This window comes from Chamaea fasciata, unplaced genomic scaffold (assembly GCF_029207755.1).
Source record: "Chamaea fasciata isolate MVZ Bird 193981 ecotype frontalis unplaced genomic scaffold, bChaFas1.0.hap1 SCAF_1, whole genome shotgun sequence".
In the NCBI taxonomy this organism is placed as follows: domain Eukaryota; kingdom Metazoa; phylum Chordata; class Aves; order Passeriformes; family Sylviidae; genus Chamaea; species Chamaea fasciata.
In genome coordinates, this window is record NW_027094086.1 from 5867145 (window position 1) to 5885109 (window position 17965).

At 39.7% G+C, this 17965-nt stretch overlaps 1 protein-coding gene across 1 annotated transcript in view; it reads left to right on the plus strand.

The window, feature by feature from the left end:
* The window catches only part of FAM135B (family with sequence similarity 135 member B), a 129019-nt gene that overhangs the window by 57300 nt on the left and 53754 nt on the right, over positions 1 to 17965 (plus strand). The window contains exons 5-7 of the mRNA XM_066175549.1: positions 2071 to 2210; positions 7700 to 7770; positions 10088 to 10261. Of these exons, the coding sequence (XP_066031646.1) occupies positions 2071 to 2210; positions 7700 to 7770; positions 10088 to 10261 (385 nt within the window). The remainder of the gene's footprint in view (positions 1 to 2070; positions 2211 to 7699; positions 7771 to 10087; positions 10262 to 17965) is intronic.

Sequence of the window (17965 nt, forward strand, 5' to 3'; positions counted from 1 at the left end):
TCAAATAACATAAAGTTTCCTTTGTCTGCCAGCTAGGAGTAAGAATGCATTATACCTCTAATATGATTTTTTCAGTGTCTGTAATATCATGAGGTTTAAATTAAAATAAATATGACTGCATGCTTTTGAAGAGCTGATCAGACTGAAACATTCTAGCCTTACTGGTGTAGCACATGAAAATAAATATGTATTTATCTAGGCTGCCTGGATTTATGCATAACTCGTGTGCAGATTGGGTGGTGGGAAGACAATAGCAGGATGAAATACTTGGGCTGCTCCTGGGTGTGCTTGATAAAGCCAGTAATAGGAAAATTATTTGAATGTAGCCTGGATGACAGCACTATGATTCTGCTAATTAATTAGTTCAAGTCCTATTGGTCTTATTGTCATTTAGTAATTTTTTTCTTCTTTGAGATATTTCACTGTCCATGCTATTCCAGTTCCAGCAGACTGACACCACATAATTAATTATTAGGACAAAAATCCATTCACTTGTCTACCTTTCTTTGGTATATTTTATTTGGGGTTGATTTGGTTTTTTTGAAGTCCTTTCTGTTTTTTTATTTTTATTCCCTCTAACCAAACTTTACCTCATAAAATATTTAATCCTCTGTCAGTTGTGACTCACTGACCTATGATAGCAAATTATGTACAAATCTCAGCAGAATAGGCCTGTCCTGATTTGGAACTCTTGACAAAAAAGCAGCTCCTGGACTTTTACCTTACCACAGCTTGTGGCCCCAAAACAATTCTACAAAAGGGGCAAATTCCAAGGAGCACCTTCTGAAAAACTGTACTATCTATTGCCTTCTGACTTTCTGATGATGAGCACACATCTGTCTGTCTCTGAAGGACTAATCCTGCTACACCTTTTTTAAACACCCCTTCTCAGGAGAGTTCCAAAATGCCATTTGCTATATTTCAAAAGCTCAGATTCCTACAGGACTGAGTTCTGGAAAGGGACAAAACCAACTCTGAGTAAATTTTGCAACTTGTTGTTGCTCTGGGGCTACGAAAGTAGAATAAGCAGAGGGCTCTGATCACCAGCCAAGACAAACCTTGAAAGTTCCTAACTCTGGTTCCCAATTGTTAATTTAAAAGTCACACAGTCATTACAGGCACCTCTGGAAGATTTTAACTGTAGTACAAGTTGTTACCTCCAATGTGGGTTTGTATAGCTCAGCAAGCCACAGTTTTCCTCTTACTGAAAGAGGAATTTCTCAAAAAGCAGTAAACTTGAAACAAAAATTTTCTGCAGTATAAAGCATGCTTTTTTTTTTTTTTTTTTTTTTTTAACTGATGTCCTAAATTCCATGGGTTCCATTGTAACCAAAATAAAATACATACACTGGAGGCATCTAAAAGTTAGAAAGGATAAATCTCACCTGAGTTTATGTGATGCTTATTTGTGATGATGTGATGCATCAGCACACAGGGGATGCTACTGGCTGAATTTGATATGGAGAAGCTTAGAGTTTTGGTTCTTGAGTTCCTTTGATTTATCCAGTTTTTTTGGACCAAATTGGCATCTCTCATATGTGCCAAGGACCTGGGGGATTACACGGGCATCTTGAAAACAAAGACTATATTTTTATGTTTCTGTATTTTAAGATGCCTCTGCACTTCCAGTTTCTACATTCAAGATCTGCTACTGACTATTGTCCCCACTCCCAAGTAACAACTTCTGGGAGTACTGGAGATGACAAGAAAACTCCCTCTTCTGAAAGATGCCCATTGCAGATAAAATATGAAGTTTCACAGGTGCTGGGTGCACCGAGTTAAGCATTTGGTGCTTTAGCTTTTACTAGAAATAAAGTTAATAGGATAAGTGCTGTCACAAGTATTCTCACTTTGAAATCCAGCCTGTCTACAGTTTAACATTTGTTTTCTTTAAATATCACGTCTGTGAACCTGCAACCCACAATAACAACCTGCTCTACTACCATTAATTATTGAGAATATGAGTGTTTAATTACAAGTACTACCTAAGTAACCCTGGAGTGAAATCATAGAATAAAAAATAATCTCCCTGCTGAAATCACACCAGGAGTCTTTCTGTGTTTTGTGCAGGTGATTCCAGCCTTTACTCAGCCTGCGTTCATGAAAACAGTGTTTACAGCAGAATATTTCAGATTTTGTACAGAAATGAAGAGATCATCCTAAATGAGTCCATGAACTTCAGAGTGCACCTGCTTCTGGATGGTGAAAGGGTGAGTTGTTTTGGGATGTACATAAAAACCAGCAGGGCTGGGATTCCTCTTACTTAACTCTAGATGTGCATTGCACAGGTGTCTCCATTTCAGAAGTTGTGAAGAAATTGTGAAGAAGTCCACATTCTACCAGTGGTCTCATGAATGCAGCTGGTGGAGGGAAAGGCACATTTTATCTGACCAATATGCCAGCAGCTGCATTAGAAGGAGATTGACTGTCCTGTGCCCATCAATCCCTGTGATTTGTCTGTTTGCACATGCTGCCACTGTAAAACTGCATGAGGTCAGGTAGACCCTCTGCATTGTGCCTGTTTATGAGAAGCAGGCTACACCTTGGCTTTCCAGTGGAATAAGTTGTTATTATGGTAAATCAGAATATCAGAAACTCAAGTGTCTCAACCATAACTTGCCATTTATGCACTGGATCACCCACTTAACACAGACGTGCGGAACAGCCCCACATGAGAAAACTGCTGCTTCTTTCTAGGACCAGCTATACTGCCATCCATTATTATTTCTGTCTTCTCCTCCTCTCTCATGTGACTGAAATTTTCTACAGATACCCAGCCCCTTTCTATCCTTAAGAGGTCTTCTGGCCTTTGTCCTTGGTGCCCCTGACTGCAAGAGCCCCTGGGAGAGCTGCTGGAGCTTTCCCTTCCTTACTGTCCATGTACAACCCTTTTGCTTTCTGTGGTGCCTCAGCAGCAACATGTCCATCCTGAGACCCTTCTCCCTTTTTTTCATCCCCTCCTTCAGCCAACAGGAGCACTCACACAAGGTAAGAACACCATCTGAGACACCCAGCTTGTAGAGCTCCTTTGGTTTAATCTCACTGATGTGAAACCAAAGTCTTCCCACAGCTATTCCTGTTCCCAGGAGCCACAAGAGTGGAGCAATCTTGTTTCATGGAGAAAACTATTTTACTGAAATTTTAAATAGAAAGGGGAGAGAGTGTCACAGTAGAATGGCATTCAGGGATGTCCAGTGTGCCATCACTGCGCTTTGTCAGCCCAAGGACTCCTACAAAGTGTATGGCATTGATACTTGCTCTCCGTAGTGACAAGACAACAGCATCTTTGCCAAGTCAGCTTGTCATCAGAAAGAGGCACTGTGAGTTACACAGTCAATGTGAATCACATGCAGGGTGTTCAGCTCGGAGCCAGAGACACTCACCTGCCCTTTGTATAACATTCTATTTGATCATGATGAGATTTAAATTTTTTGTCCAATTTCAAAATATATTTATATATGTATATATGTATGTGTTATATAGAGATCTAAATTAAAACAGCTTAAGAACCCAATTTAAGCTTAATATGCTTCCTTTTCTCTCCCACTTTCCTTTTGCTGTTTTGATTTGGTTTGATTTCCTTTTCATATGATGGTGTCATCAATTTATTCCTCCCTAGAATTGTTGGTTTGTGCTTATGTGAAAAAAAACTAAATGCAAGCCTATCAATATTTGTTAGGAAAATGTCCCAGCATGCTTTATTCCATATTAATTTTATTCTTCCTCTGTGGAATACCTCTGACTAAATATCCCTCCTCTCAAATTACAGCAGTTTCTGCTGTGTTGAGCAGGGATGATTTCTGATGATTTTTGCATTATTATTCAGGAAAGTTGTGCACCTCACAAAATGGAAAATAAAAAATAGCCCACAAGATGCCTCACAGCTAAAACTCATTGTGTCTCTTGATCTGCTGTGTGCAGCACCACTTGGCTTTCTATTGGACACTCCTTGGGAAGAGGACACCTGCCCTATTCTGTACTTAAAGATTGGATTTGCACAGAGAAACTCAATTTTTCTATGTGGTGAAGGAACTTTGGGTTTTCATGGATGTAGAATAAGAGGATAAACAGGTCTGTTGTTCCAGATGAGTTGCTGAAGTCACTCTGAAGAACCAAATAAACAAAAATAAAGATCTGCAAAAATTTTTTTGTATATTGAACATAACAGCACAATTTACTTCTGTTCAGTGCTCCTAGCTTCCTTTTTCTGCTTTGATGTCTTGTCCTCCACAGCTTTTCAAATTTGTTATAAATGTGGAAGAGAACGACGTGTGCCGCTACTACATCCACGGCTATTCAGAGACAGTTTTTTATTTTTGTCACATAATCTCCTATGTTGGGTGAAATCCTTGCAATGTGGTGTTGGCAAGTCAGCTAGAGATTTTTAAAGTGTTTTAAATATCATCTGTGTTCATAACTCTTAATTTATTTAGCACAGAACAGATGTGAATTCTTTTTTGTGCCTCTTGTGTGCCATGGTGATTTTTCTTGGTTGAGGGTGAAGGTTCTGTTCACTGTTTCTTTCTGTGGATGGAAGTTATGATAAATAGACAAAGTAGTTAGTCTGGGTAATGGAAATATTGATCTTACACACTCCATGCAGTTTCTGCTTTCAGAGCTGGAATTGTCCAATATTACATTAAGGGGAGCATTGCTCCTCCTGGTTCTCAGGTACTTGTGCTGATGAGATGTTTTGCTGAAATAGACTCAGACAAAAAAAAAAAAAAAATCCAAACAAGCAAAACCAACCAAACAACGAAACCAATGTTAATGACCAAATTAGATTATTTGCTATTGTTTTTTGTTGTTTTTTCTTTTCTCCCCCTCCTCCTCCAGCATAACCTTAGATACCCTTAAATATGTGGGTTTTTTTTTCCCCCTGGTATTAAATGGAAAGAAGCACTATTATTTGCCTAGAAGTGACACTGAACGTGCCTTTCACCATTTGAATGGTGCTTTAAAACTCTTTGGTTTATTTGGTGTCTTTTTCTATATTGTCCCAGTATACAGCATTTTTTGAATTCAAAGGAAACAATATTGCAGGGCTGGGGCAGAATTTATTGCTACAAAGAACTCTAATGTATTTTCATAAGTTTTTGCTTACTTTCTTATTAGAGAAGAAGCTTTGCCTCTTTCATCATGCCGTAGAACAGATAACTTGTCTGGCTTCTTCCTTGCTGGCCCCATTCAGGGAAAATTTAGTAGCAGAGAGAGAACAGAGTGAGGCAAGCTGAAATATGACAGTATATTAAGTTTTGTATTTTCCAGAGAAATTCAAGTGATCTGTGACATCCAGATCATTCAGTTTGACGCTGTGGCTAAATGGTTAAATATTAGGGAGGGAAAAAGGAAAGTCTTACCACTGTAGTAAGAACTGCGATAGATTTTATGTGGGGTTTTGCACTATTCTGATCAGTCTGATTTCAATACAGTTCTGGGATTAAAAATATCTAATTTATGCACTTACTGCATGACCACATGCAATGAAGAATATCTCTTGGTCTCTCAGGCAACTTGCTCACTGCCTCAAGGTGTTTGGGCTGAGTGTCACCAGCTACTGAACTTGTTTTGAGCACAGACTCAGATCTCAGTGGCTGTTGCAGGTGCTCAGCAGTGTTGGGCACAGACCCAAAATTTCATCCCCTTTATTTGGAGGAGGAGGTTTGCTTTGTCTGAAGCACTATACTGAATTCCTAGTTTAAATTCAGCATGTAGCTTCCGTAATAATTACTTTTTTTTTGCTACTGCCAGCAGCTGTGATTTTTAGTGACAGCAACTCATTAAAAAGGAAAAAGTCTTTTTTCTTTTCTTTTTTTTTATAAAAGGCATTCTTCGAGGTGTTTTGAGACAATCACAAAAGTGAAAACGCATTTTCAGTATATAGAAGTTGGAATTTGCCCTTCACATCTCTATGCCTGTGGCCATGCTAGAAGAAATACCATATTACTTCAGAAGGGATTAAATTTAACATCTTTCAGATTTTTTCAAAGCACAATCAATCCTTGATTCTCAATTTTCTTACTTCAACAGGAAAAGATTGTAAATTGTCGATGCAGTTTCGAAATCCTGGCTACAAGGGGTTTATATTATTTATTTTATGAATCCTACCTGTCAGAGCAGGGTGGATGCCTCTGATGTTGCTTACCGTGCATTTTTAGTCTGTGCTCTGTTGTTAAGAAGATGATGATCAGCTTTGGAAAGCAGTTTATCTCGCCTGTTTAAAGCCATCTAAAATGCAAATATGTCTAGACCAAGATAATTCTCTAAGCTCGATCTATTGTCAATGGCACAAACAGAAATTAATTGTCCTTCTCCAGTGGGTACCTCAGGATGGAGCAGGTCACTCTTTGCCTCTCCTTGTTGCTTGCCACTGACAGGAGACAGAACCCATGCATCTCACCTCACCTTTTTGTAGCAAAAAAATGGGTAAAAATAAGTTGTATTTATAATACCACACACTCAGTGAATAACTTCAGTTTTCCACATTTATTTCTGTGCACCTCCTGCTGTATTCCATCATGCTATACAGGATGTTTACATTCAGAAAAATAGACTATTTTGGTAATAAAATATGTAATTTTTTTGTGTTCATATTTCCATTTAAGTTGTTAGAAAGTTTTTTCTTTTTTTTATTCCATTACACCTGTTTTTCTTGGGGAAGAATTGACATTTCAAATGAGTGAATTAGAAAATTCTGGACAGCTTAATTCTCTTCTATTCTAATTTATTTATTTCCATTGAATACAGTTGTTTTCACTGTGCCAAGATGGGATGTGTTATCCAATTTAGTTCTTTCCCAGTGAAGGTAATGAACTACTAGCTCTGTCACTGTCTCCACAAATCCAATTAAACTCTGTTATTGACCATAAAAGAAGGGTAATTTTAATGGTGAGACCTGTTAGATGAGATAGAATGGAGGTACCAGTGAGTCACACATGATTTCTTCAGTGGTTTTGGTGTCCAGAATCCTGCCACATGTAGACACAGTCAGCCATGCAATGAGTTAAACTTCTGGTTTAGTTTTAAAAACAACCAAGGCCTTTGATTTTTAGAAAGAAAATGGTCATCATGAGAGTCAGTGACAAACTAGCCATCTGCTAAGGGCCTGAAAGAGTGACCAGGGAGCAGGAAAGCCTTGGTTTGCGTAGACATAAGCTCAAAGACCAATGATGAGTGATCAGCAATTTCCAGAATTATCTGAGCTATTTCTAAATGTTTTAAGCTGCAAACTTTGAAATTTCTATTAGCTACAGGTAGGTAACCACACGAATTTGTGGCTGTTTCTCATCCAGGAAAACCCAGTCCTTGTTTTATTTCAGCTGATTAGATAACTCAAAGAAAGGCTCACTCAGTGGGAGAGAGCAGCCTCAGAAATGCTCCTCTGGCTCTTGGTGTGCAAGAGCAAGGATCCAACAAATGCAGAGCTTGATGCTCTCTGGTTTCTCCTGTCTGGAGTGATTTTTTTGACATGTCATGGCACCCGGGGGCAGATAACACCTCTGACTGCTCTGACTCCCACTGACTCCCTCAGCAATTACCTCGACTCACTGTCACACTGGCTTCTTTGTGCCTCTGTGCTGTCACGCTGCTGCTGCAGTGTGGTTTTGCCTTTGTTCTTATCAGACAAACCCACCCACCTTTGCCTTCTGTGTTGTGGGTGCCAACCTACAAAGGTAACCTTGTCTCTCTCTTTTTGCAGGTGGAAGATGCTTTGAATGAGGCAGATTTTCAGCTCAAGCTGGACCTGCACTTTACTGATAGTGAACAACAGTAAGTGCTGGTTTAAAGCTCAATTGGTAATGTGGGGGTCTGCTCAATTGGAAAATTACTTTGATGAAATGAGTCCTTTTTAAAAGGGAGACCTTTTACAAGGCTTCCATTTGCCTTAGTGTTGAAGTTTTCCTGTTTCTTCTCTCTGTATTTGAAGTGAGCATCTCATATTCCTGCTTAAAGGAAGAACATTTTTTTCTGCTTGGATTGTAAGTTTCTCAAAGGTTTTAAGAGTTGCTCTATCTCTGCTGCTGTTAAAGGGAATATCATTATTGACCTCCATGTGGTCAGGGTCTGTGACTCAGGAATGCATTTTTCTCAAGAGTCAATGATGTATTTTCTGGCTGAAGACAGGAGTAATGAACATACTAAGCACTTTTCTTCTATTAAAACATAGCCTCTGCATTTTAGGAGGAAGTAGCTTTCCTATTGAATTTGATTTCCTCCAACTGAATTTGATTCTGTAGTCTTAGGTGAAGTGGGAGTAGCATACCTTCCTGAGACGTAGCGGGAAGTGTGATCCCAGATGTTATTGTGATGTCTTAAGTTTTAGCTTTTTTGTTTTCAGATTCTGTGCTGCCTAGGGATGTAGTTCTGAGCCTCATATTAAGTGCTAGTAAGCTCTCTTCACAGAGTAGGTAGACAGAACAAATCCTTTTCCTGCTGAGGACAAAGGACAACTTTCAGCCCAACAGCACAAACAACAGCGGACTGAAGAGACAAGCAAGGATAAGACCTCACAATCTGAAACTGTAATTGGACAATTAAACCCCAATATTCAAATGGACCAAAACTTATAAAAATGTAAGATCTTGTGACCAGTTAGCCATTTTGTTAGCCGTTAGTCCACCCTGGGTGTAGCCCTGGTCAGGCTCCTGTCCTGCCCAAGGACTTTCAATAAAGATCTGCTTTATTCTCTAGCTCTGTCCAGTCTCTGTTTCAGATCAGCCTTCTCAAGGCATCAGTTGAGCCTCACTGGATCAGGGAAAAGGGTTCCAGTGACTTGAGTAGCATTTATGGAGAGTTTGAGGGGATGCAGAGAAATCATCTGAGCTGTGTTTCATCCTGAGACTGTCCCCGTGGGATTTTTTTTCATACCCAGAGATTACACAAACAAATTCCAAGAATATGTTTCTGTTATCTCCAAGATACAAAAAGAGAAAACTTGTTCTCTCAGGCAGGGGGTACTTGGCTATCAGTGCTTGTGGGTCTTGAAGAGAGAAAAAACCAAACATTAAGTTACAACCAGAAATAAAAAGAACTGAAACACTTAAGTTATGGAATTGTGCTCTAAGCCATACACCTAAGTTCTGTTATCATCCAAAACACTAGTGTGATTTACTATAAACAAAAGTGAATTTTAGAAAACAATATTCGGCAAATATCATTGAAATATTTCTTGGAACTAACCATGCACCACTCAACCATCTATTCCTATGTTTTCTCAGCTCTGGGAAAAAATAGGCTTCAGAAGTGTCTTTAATGCTTTGAAAAAATTACTCTTTAGAAATTTCACTTGCATTGGAAGGATCTTTTTAGGCAAGCTCCAGGTTTACAGCTCAGTCTCCTGTGCTGCAGATGACTCAGATGTCGTGAGGTTGACTGCACACTAGGATGGTTATTCTAGAATTGTTATAAACAAACTTTAAATTAAAGTCTTGACTTTTATTTACTTAAAAGAAAAAAAATCCAAAACCCAGAGAAGCTAATCCAACTTGTACTGTTTCTCTGCAGTTACTTCAATTTCTCTTTTGAATTTTGGCTTCTTCCAAAAAGTTTTTTCAGATCCATAAACTGAGAAGGTACTCTGAATATTTTCTGTTTCCAGTCTAACACAGGACTGCTTCTAACTGTCACAGATTGCCTGAGCTGATTGTTCATACACAGAAGAACACAAGCAGTGTGCTGTATTCCATCTATGAACACTCAAATAATCTGAACAGTTTTCTAAATGCATTTCCTTCTGCTATTTAGATCTTGATGTGCCTACTAATGCATAGCTGGACATCAAGGGCAATCACCAGAGAAAACCAGGATTGTGTCACATCTGTTCTTCTTTTATACCATATATTAATGTATAACTCTGCATATGTTCTTTATTTATTTTGTATTTCTATTTATATTAATTATATCTATGTTAGTATTAATATTTATGTTTGGCACGAGTGCAGCACAAGATGCTCTTCAGTTATGCTAACCCTTTTGAAGCTGGGGAGCGATAAAATTTCACCTCAAGCCGTCTCTGTCTGCTGCGTGTATGTCACAGGCTGTGACAGCTCAGCCTTTCACTGACCCCTGTGCCCCCTTTCCCCTGCAGGCTGAGGGATGTCCCCGCCGTGCCCATGATCAGCAGCCGCACGCTGTGCCTGCACTTCCACCCCCGCCGGGGGCTGCACCACCATGTTCCCGTCATGTTCGACTACTTCCACCTCTCTGTGGTCTCCGTCACTGTGCACGCCTCCCTCGTGGCCTTGCACCAGCCTCTGATCAGGTAACAGGCACAGCCATGGCTGTGGGGAGGCACAGGAGGGGCCTCTGCTGAGATCTCCCCTACGATTTGCTCATTGGATGGGAGAAGCAGAGAGGATAAGTTGATTTAATGGTTTTTGGTCCTGGGCTGAGAGTCTGGAGATTGGGGTTTAGAATAAAAGTCTGACACAGGCTTCTTCCCTTAGTAAGACACTGGAGGTCTAGTAAAAAAATTACACTTTTGGGAAAGTGTTTAAGAATTTGGTTTAGTCTTGATCTCTGTTCCCCATCTGTAATGAGGAAAGCCAAATTGTGTTTTCTTTGGTTGTTTTTCCTCTTTAGTCCAAAAACAACTAAAAGCAGTTGCATTTTTCCTCTCTGATGATCTGTAAAACATTCAGGACAGCTGGACTCATCCATGGTCTCTGTGCAGGAATATAATTCACGAAGTGGTTAGGAGGAGGCATGCAGGACTCAGTGCTGGTTAAGGTTCCACTGTATTTTCCCTTTGCAGCATCATCTGGTTTGACTGTGCAGCACAAGTCAAATATAATACCAGCTGCCATGGGGTCTAGGTGTGATTTATGTTATCTGATCCATAATGACAAGAAAATAATTCAGAACTCCTTCAGGTAAAACAGGGTTGGAAATCAGTATCTTCTAACATTTAGAGCAGGTAAAGGGAAGCAAAGGTCTTTCTGGCAATTTACTTAGAGCCCAGTCCTATCAGTACATGAGATAGAGAGGGCTGGGAGCGGGGGAACTCCTTTAGTTTTGAAGAAAAATGCAGTGCTCAGATTTGCTCAGCTTCCTTTAACTCCAGCAAGGTCATTTTTCCTAAATGACAAAGAAATCTTAATTTTGTCAAATATTGTGTGAAGAGCACATTGTCAGAGATGAAAGATGAATCTCTAGAGTTTGTTTTCCTCAAGTTTTGTGTTCTGACTTAATACTTTGCTTCAGTTCTCCATTGGGGTAAAGGCATTGCTTGAACATGATACCACAGAATGAATTGGGGTTGGAAGAGGTTGAGCCTGAGGTTGTTAGAAGTTGAGAAGTTGAGGATGCCCCATCCCTGAAACTGTTCAAGGTCAAATTGGATGGGACTTTGCGCAACCTGGTCTAGTGGAAGGTCTCCCTGCCCATGGCAGGAAGGTTGAAACTAGATAAACTTTAGGGAAGAGGACACTTTTCGAGGTTAAGGTCTCCTCCAAACCAAACCATTCTAAGGTTCTATGATTCTGTGAGATGTGGCAGGGATATGTCTCCTAGCAGAAGATCAGACTGACATATCTGTATTCTGCTGATGTGATACAGGAAACTGCTGTATATCTGATTTTCTATGTGTTGACTTTTCAAACAGTGAATTAGGTTGTAACAGACTACTTCTAACCAGATAGTTTTGATCAGATAATTTTCTCATTGTTCTACTATAGGAAAGGATGAAAGAACAATAGCTTAAGTGGCTCAATGACTGTTTTCAGTTCTGTGTTATCCTCTAATGAATGGGGTTATGCAGCCTTGTTACTGTTATTAGGCATAAATCACATGATGAGCAACTGTTCCATAGTTACATCATTATAGCTTTTAAAGTACTATTTTGTGGACATTTGTGAACTGTACAATGTATTTACTTAGTGTGGTGGAATGAAGATTTTTGACAATACAATATACAGTCTCATTTGCTTAAGGCCATAAAATCATTTTAAAGTGTGATAGCCAGGATTTATCTTCTTCTTGATAAATATTCCAAACCCAAAGAGTTTTTATATCCTGCATTCTCTAAGTATAAATCAGGATGAAGACAGTAATGTAAAAAAAAATGGCTCTTCCAAGCACTTTAAAACAAAACCAGCCAATTAAAACTTATTTGGGTTTCGCACTGCTCAGAGCTTCCCTTTTTATCATTTATCATTGGAGTTTATTAGGAGCATAAAAAATAAAGTATACAATTTTGTTTGTTTGTGTTTTTTTGGTTTTTTTGGGTTTTTGTTTGTTTGTTTTTTTGTTTTGTTTTGGGTTTTTTGTCACATTACATAAAAAAAATAAACCTCAAATCTCCTACTAGACCAGACCGTTCAGAGCCCCATCCAGGCTGGCCTTGGACACATCCAAAGATGAGGATAGTTACATTATGAAGGAAAAAAAAGAAATATCTGTGAAGTGTTTCACTTTGGTTTCATTTGCTGCCTTGGACTGCCCCACCATGGTACATACTTTGTGTGTATATACACATTATTCCCAGACATATCTATAGATTCCTATGTAAAATTGTAACAGTTCTAGACCTACCCTGAAAATAATTATGTAAAGTCAAAATTCACTGCTGTATTGAAGTTTTTCTGCAACACCACTTTGCCTGAAGCTCATAAATGCCCTGTGGACTCAGCTTTTCATATTTTGTCAGCTTTGTTGACAAATTAGATACTCTTGTTCAATTTCTTCCATGTTATTTGTGTTTAAAGAGGAAAACCAGCAAGACCAATTCAAGCCTTTCCCTTCAGGGTAATGCATACTCATAAACAGATCCTGCTGGGGAAACCTTTCCAGGGTGCCTCTATTACCTCCTGCATCTTCAACAAGGGAACATTTTGATATTGATGTTTGTCCTGGTTAAAAATTCTGATGTAATAAATATTACATTAGCTTTGAGACTTTGAAGTCCTCACCTTTTACCAACCTGAGACTGAGTGAAATTCACTTATCTGGGATCCTTTGCAGGCATCTGGATGGAAATTTTGTGATTCAGCTTTTCTAAACAGTTTTTTGACAGGGTTCAAATTCATGGCAACTGCTAATGGCTTTGTGGATTTACTGGGAAAATGAGAGGCTGGGTAGGAGTAGGTGAGGCAGACTTTGAGTGAACTCATCTCCAGCTTTGTTAGCACAGAATTGTAGATTGGTTTGGGTTGGAAGGTACCTTAAAGTTATTTTGGTTCCAACTCCCCTTCCATGGGCAGGGACACCATCCACTATCCCAGGTTCTTCCAAGTCCCATCCAACCTGGCCTCGGACACTTCCAGGGATGGGGCATCCACAGCTTCTCTGGGCAACCTGTGCCAGGGTCTCACCATCCTCACAGGAAAAAATTAATCTTAAAATCTGAAATAAATCTCTTTTTCAGTATAAACACCTCTCCTCCTCTTTTTTATGAGCTACTCTGAGGTACTGAAACGTTCTGCAATATCACTCTGGAGCCTTTTCTTGTCAAGGATGAACAACCCCAGCTCTCTCAGCCTGTCCTCAGAGAAGAGATGCTACAGCCCTCTGATCACTTATGTGGCCTTCCTCTGGGCCTGCTCTGAGTGTTCCACAATATCCCATAATTTCCTGTGCTGGAGGTGCCAGAGGGGCAGAATCCTCTCCCTTTACCTCCTGCTCATGGAGATTTGAATGCAGCCCAGGATGTGGCTGGATTTCTGAGCCGCAAGGGTACATTGTTAGCTCATCTCCAGTTTTCCATCCACCAGAACCCTCAAGTTCTTCTCAGGGCTCATCCTAATGAGTCTCAGTCTGTGCTCTGACCTGGGAATGTCCAAACTCAGGGGTGGCACTTGGATCTGTTGAAACTCATGAGGGTCTTGTGGGCCCACTGATCTCCAGAGCAATCCTATTTGCTGTGCATGTGGTATGACCACAAGCATGGTGTGATGCTTTGGTCCTTGGGTTGCCTCATCTTTGCTCCTTGGGTAGCTGCAGCCCTCTGCAGCAGGGAAAGGACTGCTTGGCTTTTACTTGTCCTTACAGAGCACTGAGCCAGAACTTGGTTAAAAACTTTCTCTGATCCTTAGAGATCGTTGACTTCTCTAAAAAGCACCCCAGGAGTGGCTCAGGAAGCTGGACTGCCAGAGACAAGCTCAAGACTTTTCTTTCCAGGCAGGAGTGGAATAATAGGGGAGAACTGGGGTGTAGGGCTCAGTGATTGTGATAGCTGTTGTCTTGACCTGAAACACTGCTCCCCTCACCTTCCCCTAAACCCAAACCCTTTGACAAGGCACAGCAGGACACTGTGACACCAGGAGCTGTGCTATGGCAGCTGCTGTGCTGGCTGTGGTGTCTGCACTGAGTGCTTTTGGCACCTGCAGATCATGGAGTAATATTTCAGCCTTTCAGAATGAGGGAGAAAGAGAGCAGAACCTACAGCAGGAGTTGGATGCCATATCCTAGTATGATACAAGTGACAATTCTCTTTGGAAAGTTGAGGGGTTGCCCCTGGCAACCTCGTTTTACGGCTGACAGGAGATGAGCAGGGCCAGCCTGTCAAAAGATAACGAGAAAAAGGGAACAATGTTCAAGCTTGAAGCTGCTCCCCTTCTGGGGCATTGGCCTCCATAAACAGCCTGAATACCTTCCACTCTCTTACCTAAGAACCAGGGTCTAAATGTGAGCAGACACCGGTAAGAGGAAGGTGAGGAGGAAGAGGAGTGGAGGTTTTGAGCTCAAGTTTTCTCATTTGTATGGATGAGTTTGGTTTCTGGTCCGAGGAACTGACTTCTCCCTTAGCTCCCCAGACAGAACTGTAAGTGCAGCCAGTGCTTTTTAGCCGAGCTGCAGCTGTTGGAAAAGACACTTTGCTCCAGCATAACTCAGACTTACCAAAAAATATTTCTGCTTTTTTCCCAAAGGAAAATGTGTGTGCCTGTGGTGTAGAGGTCTGCTTAGTCTTCAGGCATGCTGCAAACACAGTGCCTTACTTATACTGGACTCACTTAGGAAGCAAACACAAGAAACATGGTTCATTAATTCTATAGAGCCTGTCACTGCTTCCCAAAAAATAAAAACCCAAACACCAAAGAAATTTTAACAAAAGGCAGTCTGGAAATTGCTGCAGATAAGCAGATCCTTCGCCAAGGGCAGCTGGCAAACCTGTTTCCTCTTGCTTGCAGAGGAAAGGGGTTTTGTTCTTTTTTTCCCCCAGCTTTCTGGAGTCTCCTCAACTTTCTATTCCTTTCCCCACTTTAATACATAAGTTTATGTGAAAAAACGAAGTAGGATTTCAGGATTTTACTTGTTAAAATTAATTCTTAATTACTCTTCTCCAAACCACTATTTGAGAAACAAGAAATCTTGGTGGAATCTGAGATGGGGGAAAAGTATAATATAAATTTTGTTGGTGGAGCACCCAAGACACAGACACTCAGTTTTTCAGTGCCTTTACCTTGTTCTTTCTTGAAGAGGAAACAGACTCAAAGGAACACTAAGTATTTAAAGATTGCTGATCCAGCTCTGATCTAGTTCTCTGCATCACTGCACTGAGGAATTAGGCCAACCCTGGCCCTTCTTGAGCAGTTTTATCTCACCTAAATTCATGTACTTCCAGGCATCTTCCTGTTCCTCAAAAGCACAACTGATCCATCTATAAATGATACACACACTGTGCTGCCTTGTGTATCTTGAATCTGGGTGCAGATTATGCAGGTCTATTTCCCTACAGCTGTAAGTGCAGCTGGCTCCTACTTATGGGCAGCTCGTGTCTGAAACCGCACAAATATTGTACTGGGGACTAAAGTTCTTCACTTATTTTCCCTCTCCACCCTGTCTGCAAATAAATTAATCTGTAGGAAAAAAAAAAGAGTTTTTATGCAGTAAAGAGCTACTCCTTTCATAATATGTTAGAAGAATACTGGTTTATATTATTTTCCTCTAAGAACTTACCTATAATAACTGGACAATTTCTCTTTTGAGTTTTCTTTTTTTGATAGTTCGTTATGTATCTGCAAAGATAAACCACCACTTTGGCATGCCATTCTCCTGTGCTACCAGCTGAGAAATCACATAAGAAAAACATGACAATTTCTCAGTCAAATTTAAAAAGAAAAATACCACTCAAAAGTAAATTAAATATCACCACATGGTTTTACCTGCTTTCAAGTTTTATAGCAACTAAAGTTAAGTTCAGGACAAATGAGCCAGCATTTTCCAGCAGTCAAAATCACTAAAGATTTCAAACCAGATTCCCCCCAGTCTCTTTTTGGTATCTAAGGAGAGATACCTATTTTCATTAAAATTTTATTTTAATAAATCTTATCAGTTTCACCCAAAAAGCTCAGAACATTTTGCAGTCATTGATTATAACTTTACTGAAACTCCTTGGATAAGAGGAAACCATGTCTAGAGGAGCACAATCTGTAAACATCCACAGACTATTCTTAAAAATAAATAACAGATCACCCATGTACTCTATGGTCATGTGCCACTAGGAATTTGCCAAAAGTTATATTAAAGTTTTATATTAAAACAATGAGGGAAATTGCTGTTGTCACTACAATTTTCCTTATCTGTGGGAGAAGGCAGTTCCTGGTGAAATGCAAACACATGATAGTGGGGACCATGAGGGATTAATGCTGAGTAATGCTATTTCTATGGGACTGAATTATATTTTCATTTTTAAAGCAGTAATATTTTATGTATAAGGGACTGAGAGAAATAGAAGTGGTTTCTCCAAGGATCTGGCCTAAATGGGATGCAAGTTCATTTCTTGAATTTCCACTCCTGGTTTACTCACAAGATTGTAATTTCTTTCTTAGAAAGACAAGAACTTCTTAAAAATGTGACCATTGTGTGTGTATGGAGTTGTTTGGTTTGGTGTTTTTACAGTTTGATAATTTCATACAGTGCAAGATAGGTTTTTATTCCATGAAAAAATTGGATTTCACTTTTTTTTCCCATTCTGCTAAAAGCTTTGATTCATGAAAAGAAATTGTTTTCCTTACCAAAAACCCTCCAAACAACCAAACCTTCCCCTGTGAAAAAAAGAAAGCCCCAAAGCCCGAAAACAAAACTAAAAAATAAAAGAAAAGTTTGGGGTTTTTTTTGGCAGATTAATCTGAAAGGGAAGATGGTTTTCTATTAAACTGCCCTAAAAGTATTTTTTTCTGATTTGCTTCAATAACACATCTGAATTAACATTTATCAAGGCCATTCAATTTCTTATACTAGGAAACTGTCATTTCATTTTTATGTAAGAGAATTGTCTACAGAACAGAAAAAAACAGGGAATGATTATTTAATATTTTGTGCTATATGAGAACCTAGTGTTGCTACATTGAATTCTGCAACAGCAAGTTCAAAAGAACCAGAAAGTTCAGCACTTATTACAATGTGCAATTCAACAAAAGATGTTACAGAGGCTAAAATATAAATCACAAAGTCATGGACACAAATTCATAGAAGGTAACCATGACTGCAGGAAATAATTGCTTGAACATAACCTTTGAGTCAGAAAGGTCTTAAATTTTGATTGCTGGCTCTTGCAGGCTGTAACGAAGGAAAAAAATGGACTTTTCAAGGCAGTTTACTGTACTGTGTGGCCACAGATGACTGCTGTAATAATTGTGAGGCTCCTTTGAAGGATAAAGGCATAAAATCATAAAATTACGGAATGGTTTGGGTTGGAAGGGACCTTAAAGATCATCTTGTTCCTTGCTATGGGCATGGACAGCTTCCACTAGACCAGGTTGCTCCAATCCCCATCCAACCTGGCCATAAAAACTTCCAGAGATGGGGCATCTACAAATTCTCTCGGTAACCTGTGCCAGGGCCTCACCACCCATGGTCTCATGGATAAGGTCATCAAAAGGCCAGCTCAAAAATATCCCATAAAACATTTCACTGAAAATATTAATAGTTCTGCACACATTTTAATCCTCTTGGGCACATACATGTTACCTCTTTTGACCTTTTTTATCCTGACTCCAATTAAAAGCTGAGGTTATCATAGCGGATA